This window comes from Vombatus ursinus, unplaced genomic scaffold (assembly GCF_900497805.2).
Source record: "Vombatus ursinus unplaced genomic scaffold, bare-nosed wombat genome assembly UNPS02014794.1, whole genome shotgun sequence".
Taxonomy (NCBI): domain Eukaryota; kingdom Metazoa; phylum Chordata; class Mammalia; order Diprotodontia; family Vombatidae; genus Vombatus; species Vombatus ursinus.
In genome coordinates this window covers 16,494,763-16,514,919 of record NW_020954572.1, presented here as the reverse complement: position 1 = coordinate 16,514,919, position 20,157 = coordinate 16,494,763, and the positions used below count along the sequence as shown (strand labels likewise).

At 41.3% G+C, this 20,157-nt stretch overlaps 1 protein-coding gene across 3 annotated transcripts; it reads left to right on the top strand.

The window, feature by feature from the left end:
• The first annotated feature begins 4,908 nt into the window (after positions 1–4,908).
• Positions 4,909–19,765, top strand: SPATA5L1 (spermatogenesis associated 5 like 1). Of its 3 annotated transcripts, none has more exons than XM_027870117.1 (8): positions 4,909–6,065; positions 8,449–8,634; positions 13,094–13,252; positions 13,930–14,139; positions 14,262–14,446; positions 15,938–16,076; positions 17,988–18,113; positions 19,539–19,765. In XM_027870117.1, exons 1-8 carry the CDS (start codon positions 4,980–4,982, stop codon positions 19,701–19,703), a joined length of 2,256 nt encoding a protein of 751 aa, XP_027725918.1. In that variant the 5' UTR covers positions 4,909–4,979; the 3' UTR covers positions 19,704–19,765. The 3 variants fall into 3 exon arrangements, with proteins under 3 accessions (XP_027725918.1, XP_027725917.1, XP_027725916.1); XM_027870116.1 differs by having other exon boundaries at positions 14,262–14,489; positions 15,948–16,076; XM_027870115.1 differs by having other exon boundaries at positions 14,262–14,489; positions 15,942–16,076.
• Positions 19,766–20,157: the final 392 nt, after the last annotated feature.

The following is a 20,157-nucleotide window of genomic DNA, read 5'->3' as shown; positions in this document are numbered from 1 at the left end:
CATTCATGGCTTGGGCCAAAGGACTTTCCTCTTAGCTTCCACAAGAAGGAAGAGTTTGGTAGATGGTCTGTCTCTGATTTCATTTCCATGTCAGACTGGAAAGGTATGTTCATTCTTTCCAGGCCTGTGCCTCCTACAAGGATTCATCAAAGCACTGGCTTCTAAACTTTGTTTCTGGTGCAATTAGTGGGAGGAAAAAAGTTCACAACCAAGAATGTGGATATACCACTATTCTTCCAATAATCTCAGCATTATCTTCTACTCCTCACTCTCCCTCACCCCACATATCTAATCAGTTGTCAAATCTTGATATTTCTATCCCAGAAATTCCCTATTAATCCCCTTATCATTACTCACTTAGCTTAAGTCTGCCCAGATGGTTCCAGAGGAGAAAGTGAGGCCACTTACTTTGCATAGCCCTGCCCCACTTAAATACAATTCACTTGCAAGTCATAGTATTGCCTTCATGATGTCATGGTCCTCTTCAGGAACAAACAACAACTCACTTAGCTACACTCTTAGGTAAGGCCTTCACCACCTCTTCCCTGGACAACTGCAATGGCTTTCTAATTGTATATTCTCTGCCTCAAATATCTCCCCACTCCAATACATCCTCCACACAGCTACCACAGTGAGGTTCCCTATTGCCATTAGGATCAAATATAAATTTCTGTTTCATTTTTAAAGCCTTCACAACCTAGCCGCAGTCTATCTTTCCAACCCAACCTTGTTGGACATTATTCCTCCTCCTAGTTGTTAAGACTCTAGGAAAGGGGCAGCTAGGTGGCGCAGTGGATAGAGCACTGGCCCTGAAGTTGGGAGGACCTGAGTTCAAATCCAGCCTCAGACCAAACACTTGACACTTACTAGCTGTGTAACCCTGGGCAAGTCACTTAACCCCAAATGCCTTTAAAAAAAAAAAAACCAACACACACACACAAAAACAAACTTTGGGGCAGCTAGGTGGTACAGTGGATAGATCTCTGGCCTTGGAGCCAGGAGGACCTGAATTCAAATCTGGCCTCAGACACTTGACACTTACTAGCTGTGTGACCCTGGGCAGGTCACTTAACCCCAACTGTCTAACCAAAAAGGGAAAAAAAAACTGAAGGAGAGAGGGTAAGAGGGAGAGGAGGGAGAGAGAGAATTTTGACATATTCATCCCACCCTCCTCCAAGCAGAAATGGTTTCTTTTCCCTCCAATTCGATTACTGGAAAAGGTAGGGAGTTTTATTTTGGAGGATTTTGGGGGGAGGAAAAAGGAGGAGTTTGGCTAAATATAGCCATGTCAGCTTCCTTTCTTTGTTTCTCATACACAGCATTTCATCTCCTGCACTGCTAGCCCTATCCCCTGGCTGTCCCCCATGCCTCAAATGCACTTCTCCTCACCTCCACTTCATAGAATACCTCTCTTCCAACAACACACAACTCAAACCCTACCTTCTATACAAAACATTTCCTGGTTTCTCCCCTCCTCAACTTCTCAAGTCCCTTGAACTTATAATTATTCTAGATATCTATTTGTATTTGTACATGTTGCATTCCCCAATAGAATGTGAACTCCTTGAGCACAGAGATACTTTTTTCTTTTTATTTGTATCCTCATCGGAATAGTAAAGTGCCTGGCACTTAGTAAGCACTTAATAGATGTTTGGTGATTGATTAATTTGCTGAAAGAGTAACAAAATAGAAGGTAATGGGTTGCTTACTTATATCTCCTGGACTTCTTCCTACTCTTAAGTTGATCATGCACTGTGGAAGATGATACTGGAAGCCTAGGGACAGTAAATAAGAAATTAGTCATATAATTCACAGGCCCTATATAGCATCAACTTGTCTAGCTGCTGCACTAAAGTCTGGGTAACACTAACTCAGACGTTGTTAACCTGGGGTCCAGAGACCCCCAAGGGGTTTGTGAAGATATTTCAAAGATCCATTAACTTGGATAGGAAAAAAATACTTATTTTCTCATAAAAATATATTTTAATAAGTATATAAATTTAAATGGACATTATTTTAAAAACATTACTATATATTACTTCATTATTAATATTAAATCACACTGCCAAAAATAAATTTTAATAAAATAATTTAAATTACAAATTTAAATAAAAGATAAACATCAAGTTGTTTATTAATCATTTAGATTTTAATAATTATAAATTTTGAAAAATATATTATTTTAATAAAATTACACATATCAAAATTTTTATTTTCACTAAACTAAATGAAATTTAGCATTTCCTTCAATTACATAAAAATCTTTTTTCTGAGGGTCCATGACACAATAAAGGTTAAGGACCCCTGTTGTAACTTGACTTTTAGTTTCATAAACGTAGTGTCAGGGAAGGAAAAGGAAATAAATGTGGGGAGATGTAATAAGTAGGGTGAAAAAATAAGGCATGTTTGCACGAGTTCTTTTATCTGTAATCCTTTTCAATGGACAACTGTTAGAAGGAATAGCAAATGTCAACCCTGATAAAGACTGAAGAGCAACCCTCTAGCTTTGGAAGGGGGCTTCAGGGGTGTAAAAACAGTGAAAAGAGAATGAGATAGTAATTTTCATATAAAAAGCATTCTAGATATAGTCCCTAGCTTAGTGTTTAGCAAAATGATATCCACATACATACCAGTTGGATGAAGAAGAAAAAAAAAGTTAGCCTATATTTTCTTAAGTCTGTATCAGATGGTATTGAATCTTCCATGTCTTTTACTTCTCACTGCCTTGTAGGCAGATGGGTCTGGAGGGCACACCTTCCACCTGCACTAATAGGGGCCAAAACGATCTCCCTAAGGCAGAGCTCTAACCACATCACTGCCCGGCTTAAACACCTCTACTGACTCCCTATGCCTTATTTCACACTTATCCTCTTCCTGGACTCTTATGCTCCAGCCAAACTGGACTACTACCTATTCCTGGCCTCAGAATGACTTCTCTACCCATAGGCCAGCACCTACACAAACTGCCCCCATGCCTGGAATGAACTCCTCCATCTATCTCCTTCAAAGTCCCACCCTATCCCCATGATTCATTCCCCCTTCTCCCTCAAATTACCTAGCAGCATGGAGTAATGGATGGAGACCCCCAAAGCTAGGAAGGTCTGGGTTCAATTCCTATAGTTGACATACTGGGGGTGAGATCCTGGGCAAATCACTTAGCCTCTCAATGCTCTGGGCAGTTCTCAGAAACTATAAATTGCAAAGATGGTGTTGATCTCCATTGGTGGAGGGAGTTTCCTCATGTGGAAGTTCCCTATAATCAGTGAACTCACTGATCCAGTCCCTATCTCTCTCTCTTACTTATCTGTATACATACATACATTCTCTTTAGAATATAAGGTTCTTCAAGAGAATGTTGTACACACTAACAGCCACGTTGTGCGATGACTAATATTGATAAACTTAACCCTTCCCAGCAATACAAGGATCTGAGACATCTCCAAAGGCCTCGTGATAGAAAATGCTATCCACATCCAAAGAAAGATCTATGGAGTTTGATAGCAGATCAAAGCATACTATTTGCTATTTTTTTTTCTTCTGTTGAGTTTTGTTTCCTCTTTCTGGTGGTTCCTCCTATTGGTTCTAACTCTTATTTACAACATCACTAATGTGAAAATATGTTTAATAGGAATGTATATGTATAGCCTATATCAGATTGCCCACTCTTTTGGGGAGGAAGGGGGAGAAAAATTTTAAACTCAAAAGCATATGGAAGTGATTGTTGATAAATCAAAATAAATTAATAAAAAATAAAAACAAACAAACAAAAGAGAATGTAAGGTTCTTGACACAGAATCTGTTATTCTTTCTCTCTTCCTTGCCTTGCACATTGCTAAGGAGTAGCCTAGTATTGATAAAGCATTGGCCTTGGAATCTTGAAGACCTGGGGTCAAATCTCACCTGTGTGATCCTGGGGAAGTCAACTTCTGGGCTTTGATGTCTTCATCTGATGAAATGGAGATAGTACTACTATTTCATAATGTTGGTATGGGGATCAAGTAAGATAATATATGCAAAATTCCTTTTAAAAGCTACATAAATGTGAGCTAGTGAGCAGTTAGGTGAGATCAAGAAAGCGTTTATTATGCCTTTGCTCTGCTGAGCATTGAGTCAAAGAAATGAGCTCATTAGGATTGTACTTCTGGGCTCCAAAGGGCATGACAGCAGCCTAAGAACCAGGACAGAAACTTCGGAGGTGTGGAGTCAATACAAGTGGCGTTCAAACTTGTCTCTGCTACTTGTTTCGCTTGCGACTTTGGGCAAGTCACTCTACTTCTTGGGCCTCTGTTTCCTCATTTGCAAAAAGAAGTATTCTATGAAAATTGTGGCAAGGGACAGGCACAATAGTAAATGTCAGTAAGCATTAACAAACGCTTAATAACGATGGCTAGCATTTACTTATACAGCAAGCACTTAGAGGCTTGCAAAGCATCATTTCATTTGAGCCTCACAACTACCCTGGGAGGTGGGTGCTATTATTTTCCCCCTTTAAAGATGATGTAAATAAGGCAGAGAGAAGTTAAGTGACTTGCCCCGGGTCACATAGCTATCAGTATCCAAAGCTGCATTTGAAGTCGGGTCTTCCTGACTACAGGTCCAAGGCTCGGTCCCCTGAGCGTTCCACCTAGCGGCTTACTGGTTGAGTCACAGTTCCCAGCTGTAAACCTACAGACCGAGGCTCCTACAAGCTTGGGAGAAGCCAAGCTTCAGAATCCATAAGAAGCCATATGTAAATGATTCCCTACCACGGGAGAGCAGCGGCCTCCTCGATCTCGCCCATTAGAGCGCACCGGCTCTACACACTCCGAGGTCTGAGTCCGTGAGAATTGCCTGGCGCGTGCGCAGCATCTTTTTCCGGCCCTCTCGCGGGACCGGGTGAGGCAAGGAAAGCATACGTCACCGCGCTGGGACACGATTGGTCCGCCGTGCGAATTCTATGGCGTGCTGGTCACCCCGGTGATTCCGCCTAGCCCGGCGCGATGGTTCCGGACTCGGGGGTCCCCACTGCAGATCCACTTTTGAAGTTACTACCCACGGACTCCAGGGACCGGGGGACGCAGCGCTGCCGCCTGGGTCCTTCTGCCCTCCGCGCCCTGAGGGTGCGCCTGGGCGCCGCACTTACAGTCAACCTGCCGGACGGCGGCTCCTGCATCTGCACTGCATGGCCCCGGCGCGACTTGTCCGACGGCTTCGTGCAGCTTGACCCAGGGTGCGCGAGTCCCGGCGCGGCCACGGGGCCGTGGGGTGCAGGCCGTAGCATCCGCTTGAGCGGCCTCCGCGCGGTGCCCTGCCCGCCCCTGCGGAGCGTCACCGTGTGGCCCGTGCTGCGAGAGCCTCCGGCTCCGGGCGGGGCCTCGGTGCTGGAGGCGGCGCAGGAGCTTCTGCGGAACCGGCCGGTCGGGGTGTGCTCGGTGCTGATGGCTCCTCCGGGCGCCGCCGGCCCGGTGGCCGCGGTGCACGTGCTCGGGGGCGACCCCAGGCCGGAGCCCGCCGGCCTGGTCACGCCGCGCACCCGCGTCGAGTTGGGCGAGCCGTCGGCGCCCCCGGCGCCGGATCCTCCCGCGGAGACGACGCTGGGCGGGCTGGCCGAGGCGGCTGCGGCGCTGCGGGAGCTCCTGCGCCTGCCTCACCTGCACGCCCGCGCCCTGGCGGCGCTCGACGTCTGCGTCCCCCGGGGGCTTCTGCTCGTCGGGCCGCCCGGCGTGGGCAAGACGCAGCTGGTGAGGGCCGTGGCCCGGGAGGCGCGTGCCCGGCTGCTGGCCGTGAGCGGCCCGGAGCTGCAGGGCTCGCGGCCCGGCGAGACGGAGGAGAACGTGCGCCTGGTGTTCGCGCGGGCCAGAGAGCTGGCCCAGAGAGGGCCCGCCCTGCTCTTCATCGACGAGCTGGATGCGTTGTGTCCCCGGCGGGGCGGCCCCCGCGGAGCCCCCGAGAGCAGAGCCGTGGCCCAGGTGCTCACTCTGATGGACGGCGTGGGCAGCGAGCGGCGCGTGCTCCTGGTGGCCGCCACCAACCGGCCGGACGCCCTGGACCCGGCGCTGCGCAGGCCCGGCCGGCTAGACCGCGAGGTGAGCGCTCCGACGGCGTGCAGGCCCGGGTTCGAGGTTGTGCGTCGCCCAATCTCTCTGTGTACTAAGCAGCTCTCCAAGACTCCAAGTTCGGAGGAGGTGCCAGCCTGCCCTGGGAAAGGGAGTGTTCTCGCCTGGGGGTGCCCTGTACCGGAGAAGCCATAGTTCACATTTATATAGCTCTTTAAGGCTCTGCCTAATGCTTTTTTGGCCTATTTTATCCAATTTGATAGTGCCTGGCTTGGTGTCAAGAAGTCAAATGTGGACTAGGACACTTTAAATAGCAATAGCTAACATTTGTGTAGTGCTTAATGTGTGCCAGACAATGTGCTGAGCACTTTACAATCGTTAGCTCATTGGATCCTCACAACTGTGGGAGGTAGGTGCTATATTTTTCAGATGAAGAAACTGAGGCAAATGGAGGTTAGGATTACAGAGCTGGAGTGTCTGAGGTGGGTACCTACTTGTAGCAGTTACTTAACTCCTCTCAGCCTCAGTTTCCTCATTTGTGAAATGGGAATCATAGCATCTGTCTCAGCAAGGCTGTTGTAGGACTCGAGTGAGATGTTTTGAGTTCCTTTGCAAACCTTAAAGTGGTAGTCATCATTATTATCATCATAATCTTGCAAGTTGGGTTCTGCTGTTAACATCTCAGGTTTTTGCAGACAAAAATTAGAAGCTAAATAATTTCCTGAAGGATCAAGCATTGAGTTGTCTGAGGCTGAATTGGAACCCTGGTCTTTCTGACAACAAAGCTTGCATTCTAGCCTCGTGGTGTTTAGGCCTTCTCCTGCTAGGATGAGTCCTTCCTGGCTCTCAGGGTGTACCTGCCCATTTCAATCCAGTTGTGGAGGACTGGTACAAAAGAATTTTACCCTTAGGTATTTAATCTGCAATTCCTCTCTAATCTAGTTTTAGAGACTGGATACAGAGATTAAATGTAATAGTTCACGTTAAGCAAGGATTGCATACCACTTTTTTCTAAAAAACAGGCCACTAAGGCAGGTAGTGTGTTACCTCATTTTGAAGATGAAGTGGAGGTCCATGTCACATGTAGCAAGTGGCAGAATCAGAACTAAAAGCCAAGTTTTCTGACTCCAGGTCCTGTATTATTTTGAGTAACAAATATTAAATGCTCATTTCCCTAATAGAGTTTGAATGGTCCTCTAAAGTTGTGATATACATCTTCTAGCACAGGCTTATATCAAGATAAAACTGTCTTGTTCATTTCTTAGCTATTCATTCCCCATTAATATCACTTTACTGAAAATTAAATTGATGCACTCAACACTGCTTTTAAAAATTGCCCTTTTTGGGGCAGCTAGATGGCGCAGTAGATAAGAGCTCCAGCCTTGGAGTCAGGACAACCCGAGTTCAAATCCAGCCTCAGACACTTGACCCTAGTTGTGTGACCCTGGGCAAGTCACTCAACTCCGAATGCCTCACCAAAAAAGCAAAAAAAAAAATTGTTCTTTTCTCTCTCCATATTTTTCTCTTGAATGTAGATTATTGTATATTATGTGGTACTTCCCAAAGTGCATAAACGTATACACTTTGGACATGTGATGTTTTGATTTGTGTGTCATCAAGTGGAAGGAGGGAGGGATTTCTGAAACTGGTTTCCCTCAGAGTGCAGGTTGACTTATAAAACTTTTGGTTTGCCGTCCCATGGGAAAACTTTTAAAACTGTTGCTACCAAATTCTTTGTTATAGGTGATGGCATCTGGAGCCTTTGAGGACAGAAATTTAAGTGACAAAAATAGCAACAAAAATTTACTTTAACGTTAAAAAACCTTACTACCTGGATTTTCAACAAAATTGAGCCCTTGTATTTAGCATTAGTACTAAATTGAATTTTTTGTTAGAACTTTAAAGAACATGACCAAAAGAGTCTGAGTTAGGTTTCTACCACCATACTACATAGAATTTATTGTTCAGTCATTTTCAGTAGCATCCAACTCTTTTGTGACCCCAGTTGGGATTTTCTTGGCAAAGATTCTGAAGTGATTTGTCATGTCTTCATTTTACAGATGAAGAAACAGGCAAACTGAGTGGTCCAAGGTTACACAGCTACTAAATATCTGAGGCCAGATTTGAACTCAGGAAAATGAGTATTCCTGACTTCAGGCCTGGCACTCTATCCACTGTGCCACCTAGCTGCCCTGCTATGTAGAATGCCTGTCACAATTTCATTTGCAAAATTTTCAGCTAATGGTCTTCTGTTAGGATTGGAACTATCTAATTCTTTACATTCTTTGTAATGGATGCTAAAATGCCTATTGACTTGAAATGCCAAAAAAAAAAAAAAGTGAGGAAAATAGAAAAGCTGTAACTTCAAAAACTACATGTAGACTTCAATTTGTGGGGGTTTGTTTTGCTTTAGATCATCATTGGGACACCCACACTGATGCAAAGGAAGGATATTCTGCAAGTAATAACCTCAAAGATGCCTGTCTCCCCTAATGTGGATCTACTTCACTTGGCAGAAATGACTACTGGCTACGTCGGAGCTGATCTGACGGCACTCTGCAGAGAGGCTGCCATGCAGGCAATGCGTCACCCTGGTAAGGTATGAAGATACTTGAGTGATGGAGCCTTTTATACTATACACTGTAGTTATTCAGCAAGCACTTATTAAATGTCTACTATGTGCTAGGCACTGTGTGGAGAGCTGCAGCAAAACCAGTCCCTACTCTTATGGAGCTCATAATCTAAGGGGGGAGAAAACAGGCAGAGAGCCATGTACAAGCAAGATAAATTTGGGATAAACTGGAGACGATGAATGGAGGGAAAGGTCTAGCATAAAGGGCAGTCAGGAAAGACTTCTTGTAGAAGGTGGGATTTTGGCTGGGATTTGAAAGAAGCCAGAAGTGGAGAGAATTCCAGGCTTTAGGGGGAAGGGAGATGGCCAATGAAAATACCTAGACTCAAGGAACAGGAGATGCAGTGTTTTATGCATGGAATAGCCAAAAAATAAAACAAAAAAATCCACTGTCACAAAATCACTGGGGTAAAGGAGAGAGTGGGGTGGATAAAGTGTAAGAAAACTATAAATAGTAGGAGGAAGTTTGGCTGATTATGAATGCTAGAGGCTTTTATATTTGACCCTGGAGTCAATAGGGAGCGTGGTGAGATCTGTTGTGCTTGAGGAAGCTTAGTTTGACAACTGAGTGGAAGGTGGTTTGGAGGGGAGAGAGCCCTTTAGCAGGAAGACCAACCAGCAGGCTATTGCAGTAGTCCAGGCTTAAGCGATGAGAGCATGGACCCAGGTGGTGACTGTGTCAGGAGAGAATGGGGTGTATGTGAGAGATGGCTATGAAGGTAGAATCTATAGAATTTGGCAGCTGATTGAAAGGGGATGGGGGTGTGGGGGTAGAAAGAATTATTTAAGGTAACTTTGAAATAGCCAGATTTTTTTTATTTTTTAAAATTTATTTATTTTTAGTTTTCAACATTCACTTCCATAAGATTTTGGGTTTTAAATTTTCCCCTCCTCTTATTCCCCCCCATCCCAAGACAGCGTACAATCTGATATAGGTTCTACACAATACATTCATGTTAAGCATATTTTCCCATTAGTCATGTTTTTTTTTAATAGCCAGATTTTTTTTTTTCATTTATTTAAGTTAACTTGGAAGGTCTTTATTTTAATACTAGTCAATCAACAGAATACTGTGTGTGAGGCACTGTACTCATCATACAGAGAAAGGCAAAAACATGGTTCCTCCCCTCAAGGAATGCACATTCTAAAGGGAGAGACAATATCCAAACAGCTATGGATATACAAGATTTTATACAGAGTGAATAGGAGATAAATGCTATGTTAGAGTGTTTAGAGTAAACTTAACAGTTGTGTGGAAGTGATGCCTTTTCAACAGTGCCACACATTTTCCAGTAATTGAATTGGATGGGGAGGAAACATGTTTAACTTCTCTTGGAGTTGAGTGGGTTGAATGTGTCAAAATTCTAAAATGTTTTGGTCACTATTCTGAAGTCTAACAACTAGGCAGGCAGGGCTTCACATTTTTTAAAATTTCCGTTGTTTATTTGTTTTCTTTCTCACTTTCTGTAAAACATTTTCCAGTTAGTCTGGGTTTTCCTCAGTTTTTGAGTGCCTTCAAGAAGGCCCCTTTTTCTTTAATAAAACAATCTCTAGATTTGGGGTGCCTGGTGGTTAAAGTGTTTTTCTTGGGAGTCAGGAAGACCAAAGTTCAAACCCTGCCTTGGACATTTATATGATCCTAGGCAAGTCACTTAAATTTACTCAGCCTCACTTTCTCCATCTATAAAATGGGGATAAGAATAACACCTATTTCTCAGAGTTATTTTAAGTGTTAGATGAGATATATCAAGTCCTTTGCAAATAGCTATGTAAATGTTAGCTATTATTAGAAGAGTAATATAGAATGAAATATCGGTGGGACAAGAAAAAGCATGTGGAACCTATCAACTTGTCCTCAGAGAGGCTTTCCCTTATTCCATTTGTCACTGCTGTTTGCTGGCTGATTCCTATCATAGCTGTCTGTGGTGGGGCTAAGGAAAATACAGAAGGGCCCAGTTTTTATAGTGGTCTTCCCAGAGTAGCAGCACAGTAGAATCACATCAGTCACATACAATTAAAATTAATAACTATAATAGCCTCTGGTATTCTAGTTTTTAATACTATGAACATGGGAGAAGATTTGCTTTTTCCAGGCTATTTCAAGCAAGTGGCTTGTGAGAATTGGGCTAAGATTCCAGCACCTTATAGTGGATTGTGTTTTAAGGGCTGTTCAGAGAAGGTTCAGCTGGTCTAGTCATGGGTGATCAGGAAAAAGTGGTCTTATCATGCCAAGGAAAGAGCTAGCAGAGCTCTCTCTCATCTCTTCCTTCCCTCCTTTCTCTATCAAATTGCCTTCACCTCTATGCAAGGTCTGTTTTCTTGTACCCAGAATGCTGGGTGATAGAAGGAGGAGGTCATTTAAAGATGTAAATACAAAGACTTGTTATAGTGCCCAGTTTCTGGCCAAGCACACTGTGAAAGTTGGAGCCTTTTCCTATCCTTAGAGTGATGGCATTAGTGTTCTCAAATTGGTTATCTAGAATGGTTTGAGTTGTTTTCTTACACTCTCTCCATGCCCTAGTAGTATGTTTGGGAGTAGCTAGCTAAAGTGAATCAATAACCATAATAACTTGCATGCGTATAATGCTTTAAGATTTATAAAGCATTCAGTCAACTGAATGAGTTGGCACTCCATTTGGGCAAATACTTGAATTGTCCCAGATTAGAGACTTTGAAATAAATAAAAATCTTAGCTTGGGTAAGATCTGCCCATTTTTGTTTTCCTCTTTAATATTCTTCTTCCTGCTATCTCTTTTTTTTCTAAGTACTTGATTGTATTTGAGTCAGACGCTTGTTAATGCTGTAGAAAAAGTAGTGGAAATTGAAATAGGCTTTCTCCAGGTGGCATAGAGATTGAAACTGAAAGGGAACTGTATCCCTTCCCTCCCTCTCCCCCGCTTTTTAAAACTAAAGCTTCTGGTGGTGGCTCCCAGAATCTCTTCCTAGACCTGAGTCTTTATTTTTTGGAGAGAAATGTTCCCAGTATTAAGTCTGTCATTAAATACTTCTGACACTTACTTAAAAATAAAAACATGAGTTTTTACATCCTAGTGCTAGTGAGTGTCCAACACAGTTGATGGTAGAGTCAATTCTATTTGTAATAAGTAATACTTGAATCCCAACATCACTGAAAAAAGTGATGAGGTTGTGTCTTACCAGATTGGGAATTCTGAGTCTCTACATATCTCCCACTTGCAATATGGAATGTAGTTGAAAGAACACTGGATCCAGCTGACCTGGGTGCTAGCCCCAGCTCTGCCCCATCAAGCTGTGTGGCTTTGGGCAAGGGATTTCACCCCTCTGGACCTCAGCTTCCTGGCCAATAAAATGAAGGAATTGACTAAATGATCTCAAAGGTTCCCTCTAACTCTAAAAGAAATTATGCTCTTTCACTTTGAACTATTTTTCTCTAATATGAATTGTTATAAAATGAAAGTAGTACTTCACCCTAAATTGTGAAGAATATTCTGTTTACTTGTATAGTTCACACATTTCCATACCCTGATGTTTTAACTCAAAAAGTAGAGGGAAAGGGGTTGAGTTGAGTCTCACTTGAGTCTTGACCTGTTGTGAATAAAGAGGAGGAACTAAGCATTCAAAGAAATTTCAGTGGAGATTTCATGTATGAAGGTCTAGGAATTTGTAAGGAGAAGAGAGCAAATACAATTAATTGTCTTGTATTTAAGTAGAATTTCCTATCCTTAAAGTTTCAGGTTGGGAACTTAAGCATCTTTTTGTTTCAGGGAAAGGAGGATTGAGCAGCTACCCCAGTGTCACTTCATGATGTTGGTAATGGATTGGGAGTTTAAATAAATGCCTTATTAATGGCAGTTACCACAGTTCGTTGCTGATCAGACTCAGGAACAGCTGAGATGGAGGGAAAAGGGGAAAGATGACGGGGAGAGGCAAGTTGGCAAGGATCTAAGTGTCTGGATGCTATTTGTTACCTTATTAGTTTGCCCTTTGTTTTTAGTGGCACAAATAAAGCTCATCTAGCTTTATGGAAAATGTCTTCTGATGGAAATAGGACATCACTGTAGAAACAGATTAGGAATTGCCAGATTATAAAAAAACTGGCATTTTTTTAAGATCTCAGTGTTTGCTGAAAGCCATAGTTATTTATTTAAATTTTTTGTTGTTGTTGTAGAAAAAAAGGAAGTAGAAGTTTGTTGTGGGTGGCATACTTTTCTTGATTTTCTTAAAATTTGATTAAGGACAGGATATATATAAGAAGCCAATACTTGAATAATTATGGAAATACAAAAAGAGTAAATGCTAGTATGTGATAATAGTGACTGCTTCGCTTGATGTGACAAATACACAGTAGTTTTCTGTTCAGGGAAGTTTCATCAGAGACTTACAAAAGATTATTTATTATATTAGCCCTAACCCTTGACTTCTGGTTGTGCCTTTTTTCCCCTCACAGAATTCTGAAAATCCTGTGATTGATGCTGCAGATTTCTTTGAAGCCTTTAAAAAGATTCAGCCTTCTTCCTTTCGAAGTTTCATTGGACTAACAGACGTTAAACCTGTTAGCTGGGAACAGATTGGTGGCCTTGAAGATGTGAAGTTAAAATTAAAGCAGGTAAACACAGAATCGTTTTAAAATAGGAAAAATCATTGGTATTTTAGATACAGTGAATGAATAGTAGAAACAAATATAAATAGTTCCTAAAAGGGATCATAAATCTTGAGCTGAAAGGGACCTCAGAGACCATGGAGTTCAGCCTCCTTTTACAGAGGAGGAAGGTGAAGCCAAGGGAGGTTACAGTCACACAGGTAGTAATAATTAATAATCATCAATAATCATTTGCTCATAGTCATCATCATCTGCTCAAGGTTGCACAGGTAGTAATTGATAATTATCAAAGGTGGGATTTGAACCCAGGCCATGAGTACCCTCCACTGTTCTATCCTAGGCTCTCTCCTCTGTTCCCTCTATACTATCTCACTTGGTAATAGGAGCTCCCATGGTACCAGCTCTCATTTCTATACAGATGATTCCCAGAACTCTATATCTAGTCCTCATTCTCCTGAACTCCACTCCATATCATCAGCTGTTTTTTGAATATCTCAAACTGGATGGCCCATAGGCATCTCAAACTCAGTATGCACAAAACAGGAACTCCTTATCTTCTTTACAGGCACTAAAAGTTTAGGTCCTAGTACCCTTAAATATACATTTGAGTTGTTTTAAAATGTATTATTAAGTATCTTAATTGTTTTGTGCTAAATTGCCCTTTTGGGGGGATGTATTTGCAGAGTGTTGAATGGCCTTTGAAATTCCCTCGGGAATTTGCTAGGATGGGCCTGAATCCACCTAAAGGTATTCTGCTTTATGGACCCCCAGGATGTGCAAAAACCACACTAGTGCGGGCCGTGGCCACGAGCTGTCATTGCTCTTTTGCATCTGTAAGTGCAGCCGATCTCTTCTCACCTTTCATTGGAGATTCAGAAAAAGTCTTGGCTCAGGTATGTTATCTGAGTTTGTTTTTTTTGCCACAGCTTTACTTTTATCTCATTTCCTTCCTTTATTACTGTTAACTTTGTAAAATATATTTTCAATAAACATAATTTTTTTTATTTTATGAAAGGTTTTTCGACAAGCAAGAGCTAATACTCCAGCAATTGTATTTTTGGATGAAATTGATTCAATGTTGGGATCCCGATCCATCAGCAAAGCTGAAAATGGTATTCAGGAGAGAGTTCTTTCTGTCCTCCTCAATGAGTTGGATGGTGTTGGACTCAAGACAATAGAAAGAAGAGGAAATAAATTGAGGTTACAAGATAACTGTGAAGAGCAGAGAGAAGATGAGGAGGAGGTATTCCTTTATATATACACGACTATGCCAAATATTTGTCTGCACTGTAACAAAGCCTTTCCTATGCTAGATTCCTCTTATAAAAACAATAGAGTGATAACTGTCCAGTTGGGCTACATCTGCTTTTATATAAAATGTGACGTGGATTGTAATTCTGCTGGAATGGCAGTAGTAGATTTTATAACACATTATATTGATTCAGTCTTAATTAGGCCTTTGCTTTTTCTGGAGGTTTAGAAGCAGAAAGTGCTGTGTAAACATAAGCAGCTGTTAGGAGAATCGGTACAGGATAGAGGAGAGAGATCTGAACTTGGAGTCTGAAGAACCGGGTTCAATTTCTTAGGCAAATCATTTATTCTTTAAACTTGTGTTTGTTCCTCTGTAAAATGCAGACAGTATTTGTGGTACCTACTTCTCTGGATTGCTGTGAAGAAAGTGCATTAACTGTAACTATGAAGTGCTGTGTCAATATAAGATATTATTTTTATTGTCTAGTTGGGAAATACATCCTTTGCCCCTAGACTACCGGACTGTGGAGTTCTGGTTTGTGGTCTCATATTGATAGTTTGGGGTTGTTGTTATTGTTGTTTTTAAAAGGAAACAGTCCCTCACAGTCTTAAGAAACTTAAGAATAGTTATTCAGTGTAACCTTTTTTCTAAAAGGTCCTAGATGATCATCTAGCTTCTCCAGTGACTAGGAACTCACTGATTCTCAGAATGGCCAGTTCCATTGGGTTGACTCAGTAAAAGGAAGAACTTTTCTGGTTCTGCTGTTTGGGGTAGTAGAAGCAATCTCTTCTCTTTTCCACAAGGCAGCCCTTTGGTTATTTGACTAAAGCCATCTTGTGTTTTCCTCCTATTCATGTCTTGACTCTTCAGGATACATCTTCAACCTTATGTTTCCTTCTGTATTTTATTCTGATTCTTAGCATGATGCCTGTCACATCTCAGGTGCTTAACAAATGCTTATTGGTTGATTATTCCATTGTTCTACTCATAATATTAAGTCATTAGTAGCATATTTATTCTTCATCTTTTCCTTGGTCATTGCAGTAGTCCTATGATGTAGGTAGAGCAGGTATATCGTTATCACTATTTTATAGGTGAGAGAACTGAAGTGCAGAGAAGTTACCTGAATTCCCACAGCTAAGATAAAGGAGCAGAGGTGGGATTCAAATCCAGATCTTTGGGCATCTTGTTCAGTGCTTTTGCTTGTGTAACCATACTGCCTTTGTATCAAAATATATCTTTGGTCTAATCATATTGACATTTATTCCAGCACTTAGAGGAATTTTAAGAATCATTGACTGAAATCTTCTATGATGTTTTCAAGTCTAAGTTTTTTCTGCTATTTACCTGGTTCTTCCAAGAGCCTTCTTTTTCCTAATGTAATCTGTTTTATGTGTGTTAAAATTTGGTGATTTTCATCTGTGTACATGTCTTTTCTTTCAGCTAGAGTTTCAAGAAGTTTTTAATCAAAATGTCATGATAATTGCTGCAACAAACCGACCAGATGTATTGGATGATGCTTTGTTACGACCTGGAAGACTAGACAAACTTATTTATATTCCACCTCCAGATCAGAAGGTAGATCATGCCTGTGTCTGCATATGTGTATACAACATATTGGATTCCAGATGTTTTTCCTCTGTGTTTGTGTACGAGGTCTTACTCTACTGGTTTATAGGCTTTCACCTAGCCTCGTCTCGGGCCACATTTTGTTCTGCTTCTGTTGGTTTTTCTGTCATTATTTGACTTGTCAGAGAGATCCAAGCATAGAGGTAGGGGGATCATCTCCTTTCCAGCCTTGCCGCAGTCACCAATTTAGTATTTTGCAACTATAGTGGGAGAATTGTAGAATGGGGAATGTTGACACTAACATGTCCTTAGGGATAATGTGGATTCAACCACTTCCTCATTTTGTAGGTGAGGAGATTAGGGCCTAATGAGTTTCTGCTGTTTGCCCTAGGTCACCAACTAGTTAATCCTTTGCCCTAGAAAAATTCCCTGGTGTTGGAGGCTTTACTTTACTCTGAAGGAGAGGTTAAAAAGCGAAGTAAAATTTAAGGGCAAAATCAAACAAGTCAACAAGCATTAATTATCTCCTAGGTGTTAGGCACTGTTGAGGTGCAAGAGATACAAATACAGTGAATGAAACTCCCTGCTTGCACAGAGTTTATACTCTTAAGTTTATACTCTTAAGAGGAAGACAAATTTATGTAAAAGTATTTGCAGAATAAATACTCTTTTTATACTCTTTATACATTGATTTCATAGCATTCATCTTGTGACAGAATAAGTTATCTCTGCCTAGGACAGGGGTGGAGAACCTTTGGCTTTGAGGACACATGGCCTTCTAGGTCCTCAAGTGAAGCCCTTTGACTGAATCCAAACTTCACAGAAAAGATTTGTTCTGTTGCTGCTTCTGCTCTTTGTCCTTCGTTCTCAAAAAGGGCCATGACATTAGGGAGGCGATGCCATGACATGCAAGTGAATTGGATTTAAGTGAGGGAGGGCTGTGCAAAGTCACCAGCCTCACTCCCTCCTCTGGAGCCATTTGGGTCCAGTGGCCAGATCAGGATCAGGACAGCTGGTGATGGCCCAGGTTACAGTGGGGGAGCTTGGCCTTTTTAAGCTTAGGTCTTTAACTGGTCTTAGTTTGACTGAGGCAGCACAAAGAATAATCTCTTTAAAAAAAAAAGGATCTGAGAGGGAAAGCCCCTTAGGGTTTCTGGCCAAAACAGAAACAATTGTTATTTACATTCATTCTGAGCCAATCAGGGCCCAGACTGTGACCAAGTATGACTTGATCTGGGACCTGAGTGATTTGGGGTTAGGCTGGTCTTTAAGAGAAAAAACCAAAACAAAAAAAGTTTCAGAGATTAAAATTTGTTCTGTAAAACTTGGACTCAGTCAAAAGACCACACCCAAAGACTTAGGAGGTCGCTGGAGGCAGCAAGTAGAGAATTATTTTTTTAATTGATTAAAAATGAGGGATTTTTAAAGTTGAATACATTTCAGTGCTATTTGAGTTTTAAATACATTTTTTCTTACATATAAATTAGCCTAAGTAATATGAAGCATTAACATTGGAATTCATTTTTTATAAATGAATTCTTTATCAAGGGACTATGATGGGATGGGTTAAGTGTTGTACTCAAGTCAGGAAAGACCTGGGTTTGAGGCCAACCTCACTTTTAACCAGCCAGGTGACCCTGTCATTTGCCATCTCTCAGCCTCAGTCATCTCATCTATAAAATGGAGATATTAATAGTACCTACCTCACAGAGTTGTTATGAAAATCACATGAAATGCATGTATGTCAAGCCCTTTGAAAATCTTAATGTGCTACATAAATATTACTCACTACAATTGTTAATATAAACAATAATCTCATATTTTTTGTACTGGTGGTAAAAAATACAAACTTAAGTGGTTAAGTATGTTATGTTCTTTGAGGAAGTTAATAATTTTGTATTTTTTTTGCTTCTACCCTAGGACAGACTCTCTATTTTGAAAATCTGCACAAAAAATACACCTCTAGATTCTGATGTGTCTTTAGAAAACTTAGCAGCAAAAACCAGTTTTTTCTCTGGAGCTGACCTTGGAAATCTCTGCAAGGAAGTAAGTTTTATTTGATTATCAGTGGGTAAGTCTCTTATTCAGAATGGTGTGTAATGAGTTGTTCCACACCATCAAGTGCAGTTCAGAAAGCTTTTGACACGTTGGCTAGCCAGTTACTTGTGCCATGGGGAGGAGTACGTAATGTAGTCATCCACCTGTCTCTAAATGCCACAGAACAAAGTTTGATAGTTTGTCCCATATCTCCTTGCTTGGTACTTCCAGAAGAAGGAACCACTGTCTTCCTTAAGCTCACCTTATGGCCTCTCCTTGCTCGAGACATTTTCCCTGATCATAGAACAGAGTTGGATAGAGGTAGAACTGTAGCTCCACATAAACCTTGGTGATGGCATCCATCTTTTTAAGGGTGGCAAGCTAGAACAGCATAGGTTGCCTACAGAAAAAGCTCTGCTTACTCAGGCTTCATCCCCATTGTTATTCTCCTTAGTTGCCATCTACTAGCTGAGTGCAGTAATGAAAAAAAGATAAGATAGTAACTTCATTTAAACTTAATTCTGGTATTTAGTTTTCCTACATTATAACGTTAAAAAATTTTAAGTGATTTAAGTTCTTGGAATAGGAAAGTTAATCTTGTTTTAATGACGGTATAAATGCCAACAAGTATTAAATTGAGTCTAACATGGGAGAGACCATCTCACAAAATGTTAAGAAGATAGAATACTCTATTTTAAATATTTTAAAAATTAGTGGTCATGTCGGATCATTTTCCTGGTGGATAGTAGCTCTTCACAGCTAACTTAACTTGTACTTTTTTTCTGTTAAGGCCTATCTGCTCCCAATGTCTGGCTCTATTCTTCCCACTTTACTGTTGTATAACCAAATTTAGTGTCAATTCCTTTTGTCTGTTCACTGCAGACACACTTCCCTGTGTGACTGCAGTGGAATAACAATTCCTGTCTGATTCTCATTCAACTCTCCTTACATAGGTAAGATCATTTCTCTCTCTCTCTCTGTCTCTCTCTCTCTCTCTCTCTCACTCTCTCTCACTCTCTTTCTCACACACACACACACACACACACACACATTTTCTCCTCCCTCCATTTATTATATCTCCTTCGAGCCTACCTACATAGTAAAAGGACAATCTTCCCCATCTTTCCCCTCCCTCCAAAGTGAAACTATAACACAGAAGCATCACACAAGCATAGGGAATGCAACTTACATAGTGTTTATATACAATTAAGTTTTAAGTGTTTATGGTAGGAATTGCTGTGAAAGTCTGAAATTATTATAAAAGGAATAAAGGTTTATTAGTAAGAGTTTTCAGTCTGTTTAACTTGCTTTATAAGTGAGGTCTTAGGGTTTCATGAATGTTGGATTGACTGAAATAACACTTTGTATTCAGATTCTTTCTTGTTATAGGTTACAAAAGGTAAAAGTTAACTTTGGGGGGTTTTGTTTTTACAGGCTGCTTTGCGGGCTCTAGAAGAAAATGGACTAGAAGCAAGCACAGTGAGTCAGGAGCACTTTCTGAAATCACTGGAGACTATAAAACCATCCTTACGCCATCAAGATTTGACTCTTTGTGAAGGATTTCAAAAGCAAGAATTCTCCAGTTTAGAGAATCTTTAGATTACTTTTATAAAGGTCTTTTCCATGAATAAACTAAAATATGTGGGTTTTTTTTCCCTGCATTTCAGGCAGCTTTGTTCTGTTTATGGGTTTGGAGAGGATGGGGACTTCTAGGATCACCAGCTGTGTCTACAGAGGGTTCTTGATAAAACATAATCTTGCTCTAGTGGTAATTTCACTCCACCCACAACCCAAACTGTTGGATTAGGTCATGGTGCTGGGAAAAGACAGAGAATGGGGCCTAAATTCAAATAATTACCTGTGCCTGTCAATGTGGACAAGTCATTAAACCTCAGTGGACATCATTGTCCTCATCTACAAAATTGAGAGAGTTGGACTGGATGACCTAGCTCCCTTCCATTCCCTGTTGTCATACTGCACGACCACATGTCAGCCACTTTCTACCACCAGCTAACCGAAAGCCTGATACTAGCTTGTGTCATCCCATTTTAGA